Source organism: Antechinus flavipes, chromosome 3, assembly GCF_016432865.1.
Source record: "Antechinus flavipes isolate AdamAnt ecotype Samford, QLD, Australia chromosome 3, AdamAnt_v2, whole genome shotgun sequence".
NCBI classification, from domain to species: Eukaryota; Metazoa; Chordata; class Mammalia; order Dasyuromorphia; family Dasyuridae; genus Antechinus; species Antechinus flavipes.
The window spans coordinates 581673611-581695488 of record NC_067400.1 but is presented as its reverse complement, the minus strand read 5'-3'; the positions used below and the strand labels follow the sequence as shown (position 1 = coordinate 581695488).

The following is a 21878-nucleotide window of genomic DNA, read 5'->3' as shown; positions in this document are numbered from 1 at the left end:
ATACATTTTTAAAACTGAGTTCTAAATTCTCTTCCTCCCTCCTTATCCCTCTCATTGAGAAAACAAGCAATTTGATATAGATTATACATATGTAATCATGCAAAACATATTTCCACATTAGTCATGTTCCATAAGAAAACATAAGCCAAAATAAAAATCCAAGAAAATAAAGTTGGACTGCCTGCCATCTGGAAGAGGGGGTGGAGGGAAAGAGGGGAAAAGTTGGAACAGAAGTATTTGCAAGGGTCAATGTTGAAAAATTACCCATGCATATGTTTTGTCAATAAAAAGCTATAATAACAATAATAAAAAAGAATATTATAAATCTTACTACATGATAGCATATGTGCCTACAGTAAGACATATAAATAAATAAATAAACAAACAAATAAAGTTTAAAAAGTATGCTTAGATCTGTATTCAGATTCCATCAGTTCTTTCTCTGAGATAGCCTTTCTCATGATAAATCCTTTGGAGTTGTCTTAGATCATTATATTGCTTAGAATAACTAAGTTATTCACAGTTGGTTATCTCATAATGTTGCTATTATAGTGTAAAATTTTCTTCTTATTCTACTCATTTCATTTTGTATCAATTCATGCAAGTATCTCCACGTTTTTCTGATATCATCAAGTTCAACATTTGTTATATCACAATAGCATTTCATCACAATCATATACGACAAATTGTTTGGTCATTCTCCAATTGATGGGTATTCCCTCAAATTCCAATTGTTTGCTACAAAAAGAGCTGCTATATATATTTGGGCATAGTTACAACAACTCTACAATGGTACAATAATGTCTTGATTTTCCTATAGTCCCTTCAATATTTATCATTCTTTTTTCCCATCATATTAGCCAATCTAATAGGTGTGGAGTAGTAACTCAGAATTACTTTAATTTGAATTTCTCCAATCAATAGTGACTTAGAGCATTTTTTCATATGACTACAGATAGCTTTGATTTCTTTTTCTGAAAACTGTTCATATCCCTTAACCATTTATCAAATGGGGAATGATAAGTAGTTTTTAAAATAAATTTAACTTAGTTCTCTATATATTTATAAAAATTAGGTCTTTATCAGAGATACTGGCTGTAAAAATTTTCCCCAATTTCCTGCTGTCCTAAAGAGGTTACTTTGATTTGTGCAGAACCTTTTTAAATTGATATAATCAGAGTGATTCATTTTACATTCTACGATGTTTTCTATCTCTTATTTGGTCAGAATTTTATTTTGATTGTGGTAGATGAATGTAATAGACTGTTACTGGGTTGGGGGCTGAGGAAGGAAAGAATGCATACAAAAGGCCAACCATTCTGAAAGGTAGAGCAGATCTATACTTAGGGATGTTATGAGGATCAAATGAGATAATAGATATAAAAGCACTTTGCAAAGCTTAATATGCTATGTAAATGCCAATTATTATTACAATTATTTAGTAAGTAGTAGTGGTGGTGGTCATGGGAAGAGGAGGAGGAGTTGTTGTGGTGATGATAGTTGTAGTTTACATTTACATTCATCAGGCCTCTAGTAATAATTTCATTCCCTAAGCCTTCTATTGTACCCTTGTTGTGCATAAGCACTATTTCTAGATCAATGCAGGGGAATACTGGTAAATGTTTAACAGGGTGAAGGGGAAATGTATGCACATATATTTCTTTTAAGTTTGCTCTTTTTTGTTAACACTTTCTAAAGTCTAGACAATCAACAAAACAATAAATTTAGTCCTGATTTATAACATTGCGTTGCAAAGATGTGAATACTCATATAGAAAATGTGATAATTGCTTTTACAAATTGATTAAACCTAACTCTAACATATACAAAAGTAACTAACTTTCATACTGTTTGGCACAGTGATATTACTGACAGGTACATCTCTCAGATATCTGTAAAAAATATTTTTACAAAAATTTTGGCATTTTTTTTTGTGGTGGTGGCAAAGAAATCCAAACAAATTAGGTAGCTATCAATTGGGGAAATACCTAAAGAAGTTATTATTAAATATGAATGTAATAGAATATTATTGTGCTGTGAGACATTCCTAATGGGAGTCAGAGAAATCTAGGAAGACTTGTATGAATTAAGGTCGAGTGAATTAAGTAAAGTCAAAAGAACAATTTATAAAGACTAAAATTTTGTCAAGAAAAACTTTGAAAGACTTAAGAACTCTGATTAATTCAAGGATCAATCTCTACTACAGAAGACTGATGATGAAATGTGCCCCCCCCCCATCTCTTGGCAAAGAATGAAATATGTAATTTTTTTTTCAGAAATAGCCAATATATGAATTTGTTTTGCTTGACTATATTTACTTGTTTTAGGGGAGAACTTTTCTTAGGGGAAAGGGAAAAAATTATGAGGAAGAGTGGAAAACTGGAATTAGTGACTCCTCACTTCCCCCAAAAAAGAGTTTTAGTGAAACATAAACATACACAGACTCACAAAAGAGTGGAAGAAGTCCAGAAAGGACAAAGACAAAGAAGACAATGTTTCTACTACTATCTTAAATGTATTTTAAACATAATAGATACAGTTTCAAATATAATCATCAGTGTTTCTACTACTATATTAAATGTATTTTAAACCTAATAGATATACAGTTTCATATACAATATCTTTTTCTGCTCTTCTTTGTATAGGAAAATGTTTGTGTTGGTGGGTTTTGTGACGTTCGTAATGGAAAATAAATAGAATAAAAGAAAAAGAAAACAATGATTGGACAAATTCCCAGATCTATCAATTGCAGATAACTACGTGTCTTCCCAAAACCACTCCAACAATTTCTACTGTTCTTTTTTGGCATTTACCCCAATCTGATGGATAGGAGCTGGTTTTAATGTCCATTTTTTTATTATTAATAATTTGGAACACTTTTTAAAAAATGTGGCTGTTAGTAGGTTGGATATCCTTTGACCATTTATCATTGGGAAGTGGATTTTGTTCTTAGATATTTGTTTTAACTCCCTGTATATCTTCAGATGTTTATTAGAGGATGGATCTGCTTCAAAGGTTTCCCATCCCTCCCCTAACCCCAAAGGACTTTCTCTTCTAATTCTAACCACACTGAATTTGTTTGTATAAAACTTTTTCAACTTGGTGAGTCAATCATGATGAAAAAATGCTATCTATGTCAAGAGAAAGAACTGATGCAATCTGAATGCAGATCAAAGAATACTATTTTCTACTTTTTTTTCTTTTGGAATGTTTCTTCTTTTACAACATGACTAATGTGAAAATAAATTTTATATGATTGCACATATATAATCTATACAAAATTATTTATTGGGTGAGTGAGGCAGTGAGGAAGAAAATTTAGAACCCCCAATTTTTTAAATTAATGTTTAAAAAATATCTTCATATGTAATTGGGAAAAATAAAGCAGTACTGAAAACTTTGAGTCAGTATTGTTCATTTTTTCCTTTATGATCATCTCTTTCGTGTTTAGTCAGATATTCTCTCCACAGTTTTGAAAACTATCATTTTCCAATCTTCTCTGCTTTGTCTATGTTGTGATTGTTTATATCTAGATTATCTATCCATTTGGAATTTATTGTGATAGTGTGACATATTTGTCTAAACCTAATTTCTCATTTTTCCCTAGCAATTCCTTGGAGTAAGCTTCATTCAATGTCCTTGAGGTTATCCAACATTACAGTACTATGTTCAATTCATTATAATGTGTTCCATTTGAGGGCACCCAGGCCAGCCATCTCTTCATTTCATAACCAGGCTGCATTCTTCCAGACCTTTCGATCATCCTCCATCATATTTTTTCTTCTTAAGCTCCCCTCCTTTTCTCACGTTCCTTTCATGTATTCTTTTCTCCCTTAAAACGTAAGCTTTTTGAGAAATGGGACTGTTTTTTTATTTTTTGTATTTCTATTCCTAGTACTAACTAAATACTAAGTATATTCCTAAATACTAAGTACTAAGTACCTAAGTACTAAGGAATTGTATTCCTATCACTTAACGGAATGCTCTTTAGTTCAACCTCACTTAGTAGCTGTGTGACCCTGGGCAAGGCACTTAACTTTAGTTGCCTCAGTTTTCCCATCTGTAAGGTAAGCTGGAGAAGGAAATAGCAAACCATTCCAGTGTCTTTGCCAAGAAAATCCCAAAGGGGGTCAGCCATGACTAATTGATTAAACAATACTACTTGTCCAGGTGCAGAGAAAAACACAACTCAAGGCTTAAAAACCTTATAGTTAATTTTTAAAAAATTTACTGATAGACCAATTACTTCTAATCTGTTCCATTGATCAGTTTTTAAAATTTTTTTAAAATAAATATACAATATTTATCAGTGGTGTGGTCTATTGTAGTGTTGTTCTGTACCAGTATGGAGAAGACTAGTTACTCCTCCTACCTTCTGGTTCCCCGCCTCCATGTGACTTTCTGGTTACTAGAGCTTAAACTCTGGTTACCAGAGCTTAAACTTTTTCTATTTTTAATCCCTTTTTTGCCTGAGAAATTTTTATGCAATTCCCAGTATATAGGTATGTAAAGTAAGTATACAAATTAATCATTTCCTGATAATAAATCATAATTTTGTGACTCACAGTTTAAGAAGCTTTGCTGTAGAGAACAGCATTGGCTTTGGCATCAAAGACCCTTAGTTCAAAATCCAACTTTGCTACCTATTATCTCTGTGGGAATTCACTATGTCTATGTCTTAGGCTTTCATGTTTCTCCTTCTAAAGGGGTTGAAGTAACTTCTTACAAATTCCAATGCATAGCAGCTAGAAAAACCCAATTCAAGTATCGAGGAGCCACAATAAGGATCACCCAGGATTTAGCAGCATCCACATTAAAGGATTGAAGGGCCTGGAATATGATATTCCGAAAGGCTAAGGAACTTGGTATGCAACCAAAAATAACTTACCCAGCTAGAATGAGCATCTTTTTCCAGGGAAGAAGATGGACATTCAACAAAGTAAGCGAATTTCACCTATTTTTGATGAAAAAGCCAGAACTTAACAAAAAGTTTGATCTACAAATATAGAACTCAAGAGAAATCTAAAAAGGTAAAGATTAATCTTGGGAACTATATTTCAGCTATAAAGATGTATAAAGAATACATGTATACCTTGTTCTAGAAACTAGATGTGGAAAGGACATTGTACCAGAAAAAGGGTAAAGTGGGGGTACTACATCTCATGAAGAGGCAAAGGAAACCTATTATATCTGAGAGAAAGAATGGAGGGGGATGAATATAGTGGGTATCTTACTGCCTTCAGGATTGGCTTTAAGAGAAAAATTTTAGACATATTCAATTTATGGTGAAACTTCTCCCATCTCATTTAAAAATGAGAAGGGAAAAGTGAAAAGGGAAGGAATAAGCTAAATGGAAGGAAATACGGAAACTGGGAGGGAAAGGGGTAAGATAGGGGGAGGAACTCTAAGGGGGGGAGGGAATACTAAAAAGGGAGGGCTGTGAGTAGCAAGTGGTGCTCACAAGCTTAATACTGGGAAGGGGAAAAGGGGGGAAAGAAGGGAGAAAAGCATAAACCAGAGTTAACAAGATGGCAAGTAATACAGAATTGGTCATTTTAACCATAAATGTGAACAGTGTAAACTCCCCCATAAAGAGGAAACGGTTAGGAGAATGGATTAAAAGCCAGAATCCTACAATATGTTGTTTACAGGAAACACACCTGAAGTGGGGAGATACATGCAGAGTAAAGGTAAAAGGTTGGAGCAAAATCTACTATGCTTCAGGTGAAGTCAAAAAAACAGGGGTAGCCATCCTGATCTCAGATCAAACTAAAGCAAAAATTGATCTAATTAAAAGAGATAAGGAAGGGCACTATATCTTGCTAAAAGGTAGCATGGATAATGAAGCAATATCAATATTAAACATATATGCACCAAGTGGTGTAGCATCTAATTTCTTAAAAGAAAAATTAAGAGAGCTGCAAGAAGAAATGGACAGCAAAACTATAATAGTGGGAGATTTCAACCTTGCACTCTCAGAATTAGATAAATCAAACCACAAAATAAATAAGAAAGATGTCAAAAGAGACCTGTGTTTCAATTGATAAATGATGGACAGAAGGAGCTACACCCAAAGAAAGAACAATGGGAAACGAATGTGAACTATTTGCATTTTTGTTTTTCTTCCCAGGTTATTTTTACCTTCTGAATCCAATTTTTACCTTCTGAATCTATCCTGTGCAACAAGAGAACTGCAAACATATAGTGTATCTAGAATATACTGCGACATATCTAACATATATAGGACTGCTTGCCATCTAGGGGAGGGGGTGGAGGAAGGGAGGGGGAAAAATCGGAACAGAAACAAGTGCAAGGGATAATGTTGTAAAAAAAAATTACCCTGGCATGGATTCTGTCAATATAAAGTTATTATTAAATAAAATAAAATAAAATATTTTTTAAAAACCCAAACAAATTCCAATGCATAATCCAAAGATCTTTACCACCTCGCTGCACCCCAACATTACTGTGAACCCTCTATTCTGTTTTCTTGTATATACCTGGTTGGATTTAGGATAATTTATTTTCTTTTTTAAAAAATTATAGAATAGGTGCAGTAGATGGAGCACCAGCCAGCCCTGAAGTCAGCCCTGAGTTCGAATGTGACCGTAGACATTTAACACTTACTAGCGTGTGACCCTGGGCAAGTCACTTAACCCCAACTGCCTCAGGGGAAAAAAAATTATAGAGTAAATATCAACCTGAATATGTTCCAGTTACTTCAATAATAGTTCAGTTTATTAGTTGTTAGACAAAGATCACACACTGACAGTACCATCAAGAAAATTAATGCTAAAAAATTGTATAATTCATGCTAGAAAGTAAAAATCATTCTCCCTCCCACCTCTCCCCATCCATTAAGAAGACAAGAAATGTGATATTAATCAAATATGTAAAATCATGAAAAACATATTTCCATATTAGCTATGTTTCAAAAAAGAAAAACAAAGGTTTATCTATTCTGATTGTGCTTTTATATGTTTTCCATTTATTTTTCAGAAATGAAACTATTTACTCCTTTCCCTTTTTGTTTATTCCCTTCAAGAACAACAAAGGGTAGATGTCCCATGGTAATGATGGCTTCATTGCAGTTGCTCATCACATAATCTTTTTTTTTTAATGTAGCATGATTATAGTAGCATTCTATTTTCCAAAAACATGCAGATAGTTTTCAACATTCACCTTTCAAAAAAATTGTGTTCCAAATTTTTCTCCCTCTCAACTCCTCTCATCTCCCCAAGACAACAAACAATCTGTGTGCAGTTCTTCTAAACATATTTCCACATTTGTCATGCTGAGCAAAAAAAAAAAAAAAAATCAGATCAAAAAGAAAAAAAAATCAGAAAAGAAAAAAAATAAGCAAAGAACAACAACAAAGTTTAAAATACTATCTTTGATCTACATCCAATCTCCATAATTCTCTTGCTGAATGCAGATGACACTTTCCATCACAAGTCTATTGGAATTGTCTCGAATCACTTCATTGTTGAGAAGAGCCTCGTCTCTCACAGTTGATCATCACATAATCTTGTTGTTGAAGTGTAAAATGTTCTCTTGATTCTGCTCAATTCACTCAGCATAAGTTCATGTAAGACTTTTGAGACTTTTCTGAAGTCAGCCTGTTTATCACTTCTTACAGAACAATAATATTCCATAACATTCATATACCATAATCTATTTGGCCATTCTCCAACTCATGGGCATCCACTCATTTTCCAGTTCCTTGCCACTGCAAAAAGGGCTGCCACAAACATTTTTGCCCATGTGAGTCCTTTTCCTTCTTTTATGATCTTTTTGTGATACTGACTCAGTAGAGACACTGTTAGATCAAAGGGTATGTATAATTTGATAGTCCTTTGGGCATAGTTCCAAACTGCTCTCCAGAATGACTGGACTATGAACAGTATTTTTAAAATTTTATTTTCTTGTCATTTTTAATTCTCTTCCATTATTGGTAAAAAAAAAAAAAAAAAAAACAGAAACGTCCTGTGGGAGCCCATTTTCATACTAGATCTTACTACTTGCTACTTACATATTAGATCAATTTTCTTCTTTTTCCAAACAAGAAGCTCTAGCATGCACAGTGGCCACAGCCTGGTAAAACTGTCTCAGCAGATGGACTAAACTAGGTTGTGGATAACCAACAGGCCTCAAACCTGCTGTGAATTAAGGGGGTGTCTACCCCACCACGTATGAGGAATGGGAAACCAATTGAGTGGGCAAATGAGAACAGTTTGTTCCAACAGCCTTGAAGGCAGATGAAGCAGGCTCTGCTGGGAGCTTAAAGCTTAGTCCTACATCAAAAATGCCAAGGTTATCCACTGCCATCCGGGCCATGGCCAGTCATCTTAACTTTTATTCTGCCACTGGACTTTGATGACTCTGGAAGAGACAGTGCAACTCTGCCTTCCTTAAATCCAATTTATGGGCAAGTAAACAAAGGAAAAAGAAACTTGCTTTTGGTTCTTTCCTTTGTTCTAGGCTCCAGTCACTTTCCCCTCCTCCAATTCTAGGCAGTGCATAGAGTGCTAATCCTGGAGTCAGGGAGACTCATCATCCTAAATTCAAATCCAACCTCAGACACTTACTAGCTCTGTGGTCTTGGGCAAATCACTCAATCTTGTCTGCCTCAATTTCCTCATCAGTAAAATGAGCTAGAGAAAGAAATAACAAACCATTCTTGTATCTTTGTGAAGAAAACCCCAATGACTCAACAGCAACACTGATCTCCATCTTACTCTACTCCATCCCCTAAATTCTCATTTTCTTTCTTTCAGTTTCCTCAAATTAGGCTTACTGAACTAAACATTGTCCTAAGGTTTCTTCTAGATCTGATGTTCTGTGCTGTAATGCAGGACTCCAAGGATAAATTTCAAGTTGTTTGTGAATATGAATGGAAAAAATTAATCTTTATCTTCAGTAACCTCACTGAAATTTAGAATTCCTTTGCGTTGTCTAAAAATATGATTTTGAAAAGAGGGCCCATATCTCTTTTTCAGACTGCCAAAGGGGTCCATGATACAAGAAGGGCTGAGAACTCCAAGATTAGAACATAGAAGGCTAGTCTAGCTGAAAAAGATAGAGTTTCTTGACTGTTTTTGTGTCATGGATTCCACCTTCCACCATGAAGCCCGTGGAACTTTTTTCAAATAACCGAAGGAAATGTTCATTTCAATTAAAGATTAGTGAAAATTAAAGTGAATTGTTTTTTTCCTGTTCAAATTCATGAACTGAAATCTATCTGCGGACCCCAAAGGAGGGCTCAATAGAACTCAGGTTAAGAACCCCACTTCCAGCGCAGATATTCTAAACGTTCTATACACTGGAATGTTCCTCGGCGCTGCAATTTTATATCCCAGCATTCGAAGGGCTGCGGTCTCCTCTATCTGACATTCTATGTCCTGGATATTCTTTGTATTCTGCCTCACGTCCTTACAGTTCTGACATCCTGTTGTCTGGGACTTCATGTTCTCATGGACCTTGTAGCTTTGACAGTCTATATTCTGTCTCTTCATTTTCGGGTCTCCATTCTCTTTCCCAGGGTGCCTTCCATCTGAAGCGATCCGTGAACTTCCTTTTCTGAATTTCAATAATCTAGCACTTCTTTTAACTTCGAGATCCTTTACTGTTCGTGTCCCTAGATCAATCACATCGCGGGTAGGATTTATTTGCTAATTGCCTTCCCCGTAAATAAGCCTCTTAAGGGACAGACTCGAATCTTTTGTTGGCTATAGGTGCGTAGAGTAAAGAGCGATTAAGAGAAGGGCTAAATTATCTGCCGAATGGCGAGGTTTCCCCCTCCCTGGAGGTCTTTAAGCCGTTGCTGAACAAGACTGCACGTCAGGTATGTTGGCGGAGGGTTTCCTATTCAGTACAGGTGGGACCTCTGAGATTCTGGAACGCAGTAATTCTGTAAATGAATTTGAATAGTGGGAGTCAGACTAATCCTGGAAGCCCACCCTTTGAATTCAAAACGTGCCACAAGCCCGTAGGCGTCAGGCAAGCTCCGCTCCACGTGGGCGATTTTACCAATAGTGCCAATTTCAAAATCCAGGCAAAGAAGCCTGGAAGCGAACACCTAGGCGGCGCCCGAGAAGTACTCCGGCCGCCAGGGGACGCTCTAGGACGGTGTCCCCCACGCACTGGTCTTTAAGCACGCTCTCCATGGTGCGCTGCCGCTCTAGCCAGCCACGCCAGCTCTCTGGACTGGCGTGCTGGAGCGTGCGCGGCGCCGCCGCCGCCAGGTGTGGGACGCTTTGTCCGGCGCTGATCGGGAGCGCGCAGCAGGCCCGGGCTGCTACGGCGTTTGGCGGTGACCGTAGGGTGCGAGCGCGCGCTGCCTCTGGCGGTCCGTGAGGCAGCGGGACATGCTGACCGGGAAGAAGGCGGCCGCGGCGGCGGCGGCGGCGGCGGCGGCGGCGGCAGCGGCAGCAGCGGCGGCGGCGGCGGCCTCGGGGGCCGAGGCGGGCTCGGGGGCTGCAGGCGGTGCGGAGAACGGCTCCGAGGCGGCGGCGGCCGTGGCGGCAGCTGCGGTAACCGCGGCGCCCCCGGCCACCGGCCTGGCGGGCTCGGCCGAGGCGGGGCCCGGGGCCGGGGCCGGAGCTGGGAGTGGGCCGGGGCCCGGTGGGGAGCGCACGCCCCGCAAGAAGGAGCCGCTGCGGGCCTCGCCTCCCGGGGGCCTGGCGGAGGCGACAGGCCCCGCCGGAGCGCCGCAGCCCGGCCCGGCCGGAGCTCCGGGATCTGCCGGGACGCCCATGGAGACGGGTATCGCCGAGACCCCCGAGGGCCGCCGGACCAGCCGACGTAAGCGGGCCAAGGTGAGTGAGGCCGCTGGCACGTCTGGGCTCCTGAGCCAATTCCCTCACTGAGACCTAGGCTGGTTCCCTCGGGAGGGTCCCCCACTGAGGGGAGATTGCCCCCTCCTCCCATGGATACCCTTCGAGAGAGCTCTCCACTGAGAGATCCTCCCCACGAAGATTCCGGCTCTCGAGAACTTCCCCTCCCCCTATAGAGACCCAGGGAGGCTCTGTCAGGGAAGACTCCCCATTCCCCCCCACTGAGAGATCCGCAGGGATCTCTTGGAGATCTCCTCGAAAACTCTCCCCACCGAGGGGAGATTCTTTCATGGATACCCTTCGAGAGAGTCCCCCAGTAAGAGAACCTCCTCACGGGGACCTTACCCCGTCTGGTGAACTCCTCCTCCCCCTACGGAGACCCAGGGAGGCTCCTCCGAAAGGTTTCCCTCTCCTCCCCCGGAAGCTCCAGTCCTTCTGGGAGTCGTGGGAGATGTCCCTTCCTCCATGGAGAGCCAGGATGACTTCCTTGGGAAGCCCCTCTCCCCTTCTTCCTTGGAAATCCAGGGAGGCACCACCAGCCCCTCTCTGCCTTGGAGACTCAGGAAGAACCCCTCTGGCCTGTCCCCCTCCAACTCCTACCATTCCAGCAGAGAGGCTGAAAGAGGCTCTCCTCAAACCAGGCCGCCCCTTTCCATCACGGAACCCACTTTTCTCTGAAAGCACAAAGCACTTAGAGAACAGTGGGCCAGGGCCGTGCTCTGGGCGCTAGAGCTGGTGCTTCTATTTTCAAGGGGAGATGAAGGAGTAGAGAGCAACCACTGAGTCATTCAGTAGGAGGTGTTTGGGAAGAGAAAAGTGTTTGCCAGCAGAAAAGGCCCTAGAAGGGGATGCTTGTCCTGGGCCTAGAAGCAAGAGGGCGACTGTGAGGAAGAAGGGAGGAGGCGGGGGCCAGTGCTGAGGACAAAGCCAAAGGAAGCCAGAGGGTGTCCCATAGTGCAGGGAGAGTCTGGGAAGAAAGGCCGGGCAGCTGGCAAGACTAAAGGAGAGGTTCCAATATATCTGGAGGCTGGAGGGGACTCCTGGAGATCAGTGATGAGCTCAGTGCTTCAGAGACCTCCCTTTGGAGAATGGACTGTGGTGGAGAGGAGCTCGAGGCAGGGAAGGGAAGTAATGGAGGCTGAACAAAGGTAGTAGAAATGAGGATGGAGAAGGGAGCTTAGACTGGAAAGAGTGAAAAGGTGGGGAACTTCTTTTGGACATACTGGGTTTGCAATGTCCAGGAAGCAAATTAGTGGTGTTAGAATTGAAGCTCAGAAGAGACAAGGACAAGGTATGTGGATCTGTGAGTTGCCTGCATCTACATAATTAAAGCCATTGCAACTGATGGGGTCACCCAGAGAGCCAGGATAGGGAGAGAAGATTTGGGTACCTAGGATAGAATCTTAGGGAAGATCAGGAGGCATGGTGTGAATGATGAGCCAGCAAAGGAGATTTGCAAGGAGGAGACTGTTAGACACTAAGTGATGTTGTAAAAGGCCAGAGAGGAAAAAAGAATTAGGAGGAGAAAGAGTGATCAGCAGTGTCACATACAGAAAAGAAGTGGAAAAGAATGAGGACTGAAAAAAGACTATAGCATCTCTCAATTAAGAGATCACTGATAACTTTGGTGAGGGGTGAGATCAGAAACCACATCTCCAAGAGTTGAAAAGTAAGAGGAAAGGAGCTGCAGGCAGTTGAGTGTGGTTAGCTTTTTCTGAGGGGTTTGTCTGAGAAGAAAGAGCTATTTGAGAGGATGGTAGGATCTAGTTGAAGTTTTAACTTTTCAATTAGCATGTACTTTTTTCTCCCTCCTCTTTCATTTGGGAAAAAAAAAATCCCAACAGAATCCTAATAACAGATGCATATAGTCAAGCATTACATATTTCCAGATTGGCCAAAGCCAAAAATGTTTTATTCGTTATCTTAAGTACAGTATTCCTTCATAGGAGGTGGGTAGCTTCATCATTGGTCCTCTGGAATTATTGGGTCATAGCATTGGTCAAATTTTTGTTGTTGTTGTTGTTGTTGTTGTTGTTGTTGTTGTTGTTGTTGTTGTTGTTGTTCAGTGGTGGCTTATTCTTTGGTACTCCTTTGGGGTTTTCTTGACCAAGATATTATAGTGGTTTGCCATTTCCTTCTCCAGCTCATTTTTACAGATGAGGAAACTGAGGCAAACAAGAGGAAGTGGTTTGCTCAGTGTCATATAACTAGTAAGTGTCTAAGGTCACATTTGAACTCGGCTCGTCATGATTTCAGAGCTGGTGGTTTTCACTGTACCTTGATCAAAATTAGCAGGTCTTTCAGAGATGTTGTCTTTACATTGTTGTTATTATTCTATAAACTGTTTTCCTTGTTCTGCTCACTTCATCCAGTGCTTCTTAGGTTTATCTGAAACTGTCTCATTAGTCATTTCTTAAGGCATATTCATATTCTGTTAATAATAATATAATATACATTATTGTATATTATTGATTATATTTTAATTTGTTCATCCCTTTCCCAATTAATGAACGTCCACTAGTAGAAGTTTTTTAAAAGGATGAAGGAGATTTGCTCGTGTTTCAAGATAGTCTGGAAAGAAAGGAGAGGCTGAAAGATTAAGAGAAAGCTGGGAATGAGGTTGTAATCTGGAGAAAGTAGGAGGGGATAGGTTGAAGGCCATAGTCAGATGGGCTGGTCTTCCCCAGGAAAAGAGTCTTATCAGTGTCAGAAATTAAAGGAAAGAAAGACTGGGGGAATAATGTTCAAAAGATACACTTCCTTTCTTTTCTTTCCTTTGAGTTCTCAGCTTTGTGTACTACCTGATGTTCTCTATCCATGACATCCCATGTCATATTTCCATGCCTTCACAAAGCCTGGTATACCCTGAACCTACATTTTAATCTCTCAGAATCCCTAATTCTCTCTACAACCAGTTCTTTCCATGTCCTCTAGCCTGAAATTATTCTATTTGATTTTCATGCATATCGCCTTACCTTCTCCCTCAGAAAATTACAAGTGCCTTGAAAGAAGGAACTGTTCATCTATTGTAACTCTTTACTTCCAAAATCTAATATAAAATCCTCTAACTTTTAAAGCCTTTCGTAATCTGGCAGTCTTGCTGTCCTTGCAATAGGATATTCAATCTCCTGGCTCTCTGACTTTGCCCTTGTTTTCTATCATGTCTGGAAAACTCTTCCTACTCAGCTGTGCCGTGTAGTTAATCCCTGGATTCTTTTCCAGATCTGCAGCCTCTAGGTTTTACTCCTCTAGGTTACTTTCCATCCACTTTGTACTTAACTACCTTGTACATAAGTACATAGATATTTATTTCCTGTTAGAATCTTATGTCTTTGAGGTCAGGACATTGTTTTTGCCTTTCTTTGTACCCCAGCACTCCCCTAGTGCTTAGCAATTAGTAAGTGTTTAATACATTTTTTTGTTGACTGATTTGTATGCTTAACACCTAAGGAGTACTTTGCACATAGTAATAGATATTTGATAAATGCTTTTTCAGTGAATGTGAAAATTCTTTTCTTTGTAGGAGGTCCCATTTCCAAACTATTGAACTTGGGAACTCACATAAATATTTGGGTTGGTGCTGCTCTGAAATTCTCTGTTCGCTATCTAAAAGTCTAGAACCCAAAATTGTGCTGCCTAGAGAATTCAGAATTCTTTCCTATCCTCCATCTAGATGTTTGGGTTTCTCAAACATTGTCCATGAACTCCCCTCTAATGTGGAGTGATGGGCACTTATTTGTGCTGTTCTATTTTCCATAAATTGTGAAGAAGTTGGTTTCTCTGCTTTGTTTGGTTTGACTCCTCATCATTATCTTTCTGGCTCCCTCCTCTCACTTTTCAGCTTTCATTTGTGTATATTGATTTTCCCTATTAGATTATATGCATCTTGAGGGAAGGGACAATCTTTTTTTAATTTTTAATTTGTGTCCCTTGCTCTTAGCACAGTGCCTAGCACATAAATATGTAGCTCAATAATTGTTTGTCATATTGTATTATACCACTGCTCTTCTAATGTGAATCTTGCCTCCCTGAATATCATTTGAATTCAATCATGTTGAATTCCCTGTGTTCCCTGATTGATGCCTCCAAATTCCTCCAACGACCTATGGCCCATTAATTAGGCTTCATATAGTTCAGGAACTCTCTTGATTAATAACCCCTAAGAGATCAAATGCAGTCTTCTCCCAACCATGCTTTCATCTGGTCCAGCATAATGAGTACTCAAGTTATCTTAAATCACACTATCCATCCTCCCTCCATATCAATCCAAGACTGCCCCCCACCATCCACCTTCCTCTTTTCTACATCTCCACTGTAGCACTCCAGTGCAAATACCTCCTACTCAGAGACTTCTCTTGAGTGTCTCTTCCCCTTCTGCTTAGAGACCTAAGACAGCATCTTCCAATCACTGCAGGACCCTTCTTTGCAGCCCAGAGAATCAAGACAGTCCTGACCTTACCTGACTGGCTTAGACAGAAGTTTCCATTTAGCCCCCTAACAAGCCCCAGGATTATTTTGGTTCTTGTGATGAGGACACTTGAGGGATACAAGAATGACTCAGTGGCTGGGAAGGAGAGGGAAAGGTAGAAGTCTTTCTGTGAGAGTTACCATATTACTGCCAGAAAACTTGTCTTTAAAAAAGATCACATCATTAGAAACCTAAAGTGTAAGTATATTTGTTTACCCCAGATTATAGAGTTCTGTATCTGTTGTTCTTTCCTCTTTTCCCATGCTCTTTGTGTTATAGCTCTTAAAGTTGAATTAAAAGCAGGACCTAGAAACTACAATAAAAGTAGACATGGAATCAATTCACATTTGTCAGGGTTATATTTCTTTGCTCGTCACAGAGTCGGTCTTCAAGTGATAAAGGTTTTTATCTACTGTAACTCATAAGACAGTTTACTAAGACATAGGATATAAGTGATGTCATGGACACTGTATCTACAGAGATAAAATAAACAAATCTTTTAAAAATACTAAGGAACAAAAGTCCTTTTCTGGTCCTGTGAGTAGTGGGGCAGGGAAATTGGTCTAGGAGGATTTGGGTTTGTTGCTCCCCATTTCCTTGTCCCTGGCTGTATTTGAAAGCCATTGGCACTCAGTGCACCTCTCCAAACTTAATGGCAAATTGAAAGGATTGTGATTTTAGAGGCCAGAGAGCCAAGCCTTTCTCCTGCAAGACACTTTCATTTCTACAAAAACAAGGTAGTACTTACACTATCCCTCCAAAAGACTTTGTGAAAACTAAGTGTAATGTTATTGTGAACTCTTATTGATGCCTCTGCCATGAACAAAGCAAATGGGCTGTTACCTGCCAGTTCTTTTAAAAAAAAAAAAAAAAAGTATGATGAGAAAATAAGATTCTAGAGAGGTTAGAGCTGTCTTAAGGCTACCCAAGACTGCTTAGATTGGCTTTCTCATCCCTATTCTGATACTTAACTATCTCTGTAATCCTGGGCAAGACACTGAACTTTGGTTGCCTCATTTGTAAAACAGGCATAATATAGCAACTATGTTCCTTAGAAGGAAGTGCTTTACATTTTTTAAATAATAATTTTTAATACTTTTTTCAATAGTACTTTATTTTCCCAATACATATAAGAATAGTTTTCAAAATTCATTTTTGTAAAATTTTTGTGTTCCAGATTTTTCTCTTTCTCCATGTCTTAAAATGCCATAAAAATGGACACTTTTTTTAATCTGAGAAGACTTGTTGAGGAATTGGGAGACAGACAAGGGTGCTTTGCAGTTAGAGTACTTCCTCTTAGAGTTATTATATATATATATATATATTATATATATATATATATATATATATATATATATATATATATATAAACCCATGACACTTTAGAGAATAGTAACACACAGTTGTATTGTAGTTTTTTCTGTAGTGCTTATGTGAAAGAGTTTTTTAGGTGCTAGGTTAAGAGGCATATAAGAGATAGTCACTACCCTCAAAGAAGTTAAAATCCATCTATTCTGGGAAGTAAGATTTGATATACATATATATAAGTATGTATGTTGGCCAGTATGTGGTAGAATAGGGATGTTAATTTATATAGGAAAAAGTCTCAATTACAGGTTAACATAAGTGCAAAATGAATATGTGACCAAAGAGATGAGGAGTGGTATATTCAATGAGTATGTCAACTATTTTAGCCATTTTTCCTACCTACCACATTTGCAGAGTTGTTGTGAGGATCAAATATGATAATAAGATATGAAATTGCTTCCCAAATCTCTTTGTAAGCTCTGCACTGACTGGTTGGAGCAAAGGATTCATCTAGGTAAATAGGAAAACATCAGGTTGGAGAGGTAGATAGAAGAATTTGCAGGAAGCAATATAATTTTTGATACAGAAAGATTCTAAGTATAATAGGAATGCAGTGAACTGAGCTAGGGAGAAAAGGCTTCAATGGAAGAAGTGAATTTGAAGCACTTTCCACACATAAAAATTATCCTGAGAAGTCTTTCTTTAGTTTATCTCAGTTGACTTGAGATTTCAAAGTTTTCATTGTACATTTTACTTATATTGTTTACCATTAGACTGTCTTGCATTCATATACCAATCAGATCAGACCAGTCTCAGAGAGTTTCAAAGCTGAATGGATTTATATCTCCTCCAATTGATGATCCCCTATGGTTGGAGGTGAAAAATGACAGATGGGATATGAAGCAACCAGTGGGTCCTTCCTTTTTATGTCTCGAATAGCATCTAACATCGAGCCTTTTCCATAGCAGACATAGTAAATGTAATTGGTTGAATAAATGAATTTATGATAGTGTTGTGCTGTATAACGCACTAATGGGAGGTTCTTTTTTTTTTTTTTTTTTTTTTTTTTTTTTTTAATAGATAGAAGCCTGGTTTCTATTTTGTTGTACTTAAAATTTGAGTGCATTAATTGAGGTACTGTTTTACCTTGTTTTCCCTGACGTGGTCTTCATATAGGTAGAGTACAGAGAAATGGATGAGAGCTTGGCTAACCTCTCTGAAGATGAGTATTATTCTGAAGAGGAAAGAAATGCTAAAGCAGAGAAGGAAAAGAAGCTTCCTCCACCTCCTCCTCAAGCCCCTCCAGAGGAGGAGAATGAAAGTGAGCCTGAAGAGCCATCTGGTGAGTTGGAGAAGCAAATTTCATCTGTACCTAAATTAATGGAGTAATGTGATGACTGGCCTTGTTTAGGTCCCCGTCTTTGATTTCTGACTTATGCTGTGAGATTCTGGTCGTGTGTTGTCTTTATGACTCTGTGTCCATAAAGCGTTGGTTTTGGTATGATATGTCTATGTATGCATTGGGGAAAGGGTAGAGACTACTGGGAGAACAGGAAGTCTAAAGATGGTAGAAAAAAATAAAGAACTTGAAGGGGATGAATTTACAATGAAAATAAACAGTATCGCCATAGATTCAGAGAGTTTGAAAGATTGTATTGGGATCAAAGCCTCATAAATATCTTAAGCTTTATAGAGAAAGCAAGGTAATAGGCATTACTGATTTTTATCTCATTTTTTTTTTTTTTTTGCAAGTAGGGGTGGTGCCTAAAGCGTATTAAAGGGTACTTACCTAAATTCACATGTAATTAAGCACCCCTCTTGACCTATCTGTTAGAGGCATCATAGCCAGTTTTGCTGTTGCCTGGACTAGTCTGATAATTGTTTTATTGTAGGTGAGAGTTGGGGAAGATACAAGGGAGGGTAGAAGATAAAAATATTTTGTATTTGAGGTTTTTTCAAAAAACATAGGGCTTTTTTTCCCAGCCAAATCTGAAGGACAAAATAGGTGGTGGCTACCCTGATACAGAATAAATTTAGGTGACAGTAATGATTCTAACATTGTTCTAGTTAAGTTCTGCACCTCAATAGACATTTATGGTGTAACCTGGGGTGAGTAGCATTCAGTGGGAAATATCCTGGAAGGCATGCCTTACATTCAGTGTCAAGATAAGAGCCTATTGCACATCCCAGTGTCTAGATCTTGCATTAGTTCAGTGAATCGTAGTCACGTACAAAGTATTGGAGAATCTAAGGGAATCTAAGGGAACCCTTATATTACAATCTTTACATACATGAACTCTGGCAACTATAGAAAATTCTGCATTATGTCCTGATGGTATGAAGTCGTGATTCTTTTAGCTTAAGATATCCTCTGGCAAAGTTAAAACAATTTTTAAAAATCCTTTTCAGTGTGGTGGTTTTTTCCACCCTAAAAGCATCTTGATAATTACTGCTGACACTCTGAATAATTATTGATTGCAAAGGCCTTTCTTGAATTTCCATATATTCACAGTAGCCCCAGGACCAGCACACCACTGATTTTTTGTCTCTTAAAAGATTAGCCTTTTCATTTCTCATTCCCAGCCTCTTTTGGCATTTGGAAGATTATGGGAAACCTCCCTAAATTGCCAGGGTAGCCAAACACTTCTCATTATGCTGTCTGTCATTCTTATACCACTGGCATAGTGGCTACTTTTTGAATAGTGGCAGATTGTTTCCAGGGATTCTTAGTTTTCTTTAAAACTGAGTTTATTTCTTGTTTAGATTTTTCTCCTCTTTTAGGTAAAAATGTTCTATGTTTTCTAGTGGTTCAGATATTATTTTTTATTACTCAATTGAGAGTTATCAATCTAGTCATATGTTAGACTGACTTTTGGTACTTAAATATCAAGCATGTCATCTGACTAGACTCCCAACCCTAAGAAAGCCTTTGTTTCCATTGATTTCCAGGTTCATTTTCAGCTGTGAAAAGTGTTGGGTTCTGAGAAGATTGGTTATTCTTATAATCTCTCTTAAAAGAGCTCTTGGGCATGAGAAGCCTTTAAGTTAATTGGCAGCATGGAAAGGAAACTGGATTTGGAGTTCAGAGAACTGGATATAAGTCCTGGCTTACTTGTTCAGAATGTGCCTTAAGCCTCGTCATTTCACCTTTATGCCCCATTTATCCCATCTGTAAGGAAAAGACTATTTCTTTGTCAAAGAACACTATTGTTTTGACAGTGAAATCAAATTGTTTAATTATTTTAGAGAATAAATGACTAACTTGAATGTTTCTTTTAAAAATATGACTTTAGTAAGATATTAACATATTTTAGACTCAATAATATTTCAATTAGATTTTTAAAAAAGATTTATGTTCTTTCTAATAGTTGTCCTGATACCAAAGAAGAATTGATGAGCTAACATTCATTATTAATGTTGAATGAGATACCATACATATAATTAAAATCAATGCATAGTTTTCTTTCCTTTTTTTCCAGCTCAGTTTTTAAAAAATTATTATTATAGCTTTTTATTGACAAAACATATGCATGGTAATTTTTCAACAAATGACCCTTGCAAACACTTCTGTTCCAACTTTTTTCCTCCTTCACTCCACCCCCTCCCCTAGATGGCAGGCAGTCCCATAAATGTTAAACATGTTAAAAGTATATGTTAAATACAATATATGTGAACATATTTATACAGTTCTCTTTTTGCACAAGAAAAATCGGATTTAGAAAGGTAAAAATAAGCTGGGAAGAAAAACAGAAATAATGCATAGTTTTCAGTGCAGTCTCACAGTGTCATCTCTAGTAAAAGAGACTTTCAAGTGGTAGTAGTATGATTTGTTTCTTTTTCTGAACCCCTGGATATATATCTGATCAGCTTCCACAAAAGTCAGTTGTTGGGGATAAATGACTTGAGAGAGGCCTGTGGACCTAGTAAGTTAGCTCTTAGGAGCTGTCAGTCAGAGCTTTGAAATGAAATATAATTATTGGAAAAAGTTATATAAAGAGCCTCTTTAATAGCCCAGAGGACTCTCAGGACTATACTTGAAATTTTATTTTATCCTATTTAGTAATTAAGAAGTATAAAAATATAAGCATTCTCATGGATTTAGAGCTGGAACAGTTACTAGTCCTTATCTAGGTTTTGTCTGTTAATGAAAAATGAAGCTGCATATATTAAGTAAGGGTCTCTTTCGTCTGTCAAAGAAGAGTGGACTGACAATAATATTTGATTGCTTTTGACTATCCTAGTTCTTTTTCAGTTTTTAACTTTCCAAATTCAACCAACCATAGATTATCTGTACTGATAAAGTGGAACAATGAAAATACAAAATAATGTCCATTTATATTATGATTTGTAGCAAATGACCTTGTTGTTTTGCCTAGACTGATAATCAAGTTGACCTACATTCCTTGAACATACAAAAAGCATGCAGTGATTGAGTGGGGTTCTGAGAACTACATGGGTCTTAATACTTTTACTGGATGTGCTTAATGAAGTAGATCATGTAGGAGCAAAAAAAAGGAAAATTGACTTTACATTTAAAGATTACCTGTGTCAGGCCCACAACCTTTTCCATAGGCTTTGGCAGTAAAGAGATAACATTCTTTCAAGAGAAGAGTGTTCTCTGAGCCATCTGCTCTGAAGTACCTGAACCTAAGCCTCCTTTGAGCCTAATTTTGCTTATTTTCCCAAGGCCATCCAGATCTGAGTTCAACTGTATCCTCAGTTTTATTCACATGCAGCTTCTTTAAGGTCTGTATAGCTCTTCCAGTAGAGGTGTATCTCAATGGATTAGCAAGTATTAATTGAGGAACCTACTATATTTGGCACTGCACTAAGCATTTTTTAAAATTAGTTAATGTATGTATATCAGATAAGATTTCATTTAATATTCATTACAATATTGAAGGTGTTTCTGTTGAAAAGGTTTAGATGCCATTAAACGAAGATGTCACCAATAAATGTATTCTTTCTGGTTTTTTTTAGCACTTATTATTAGCATATCTACACCCATTACCTACTACACAAGTAGAGTAGTATACAGAGAATTAAAGAACATATCTCTTTGTTTATATTCTAAGTTATAGCATATTAAAAGATAATTGCTAATATTATTTCCCAGATGATGAGTAGATTTGTAGTCCTGTACCAATTGAAGGAGTAAATACTTCAATGTAACTGGTTAGATAAGGCTTCCTTGAGGCTTGGGATTTGAACCACCATACATTTCAAAGATGGAAGAGATTGTAGAGAACATCTTATTGGAATCTACTC

At 38.3% G+C, this 21878-nt stretch overlaps 1 protein-coding gene across 2 annotated transcripts in view; it reads left to right on the top strand.

Moving 5' to 3' along the window:
- The first annotated feature begins 10270 nt into the window (after positions 1–10270).
- KDM1A (lysine demethylase 1A) overlaps positions 10271–21878 on the top strand; it is a 71871-nt gene continuing 60263 nt past the window's right edge. For both annotated transcript variants that reach the window (XM_051988288.1, XM_051988286.1), the window contains exons 1-2: positions 10271–10816; positions 17787–17952. In XM_051988288.1, coding sequence (XP_051844248.1) covers positions 10367–10816; positions 17787–17952 — 616 coding nt within the window. In that variant the 5' untranslated portion in view covers positions 10271–10366. The remainder of the gene's footprint in view (positions 10817–17786; positions 17953–21878) is intronic.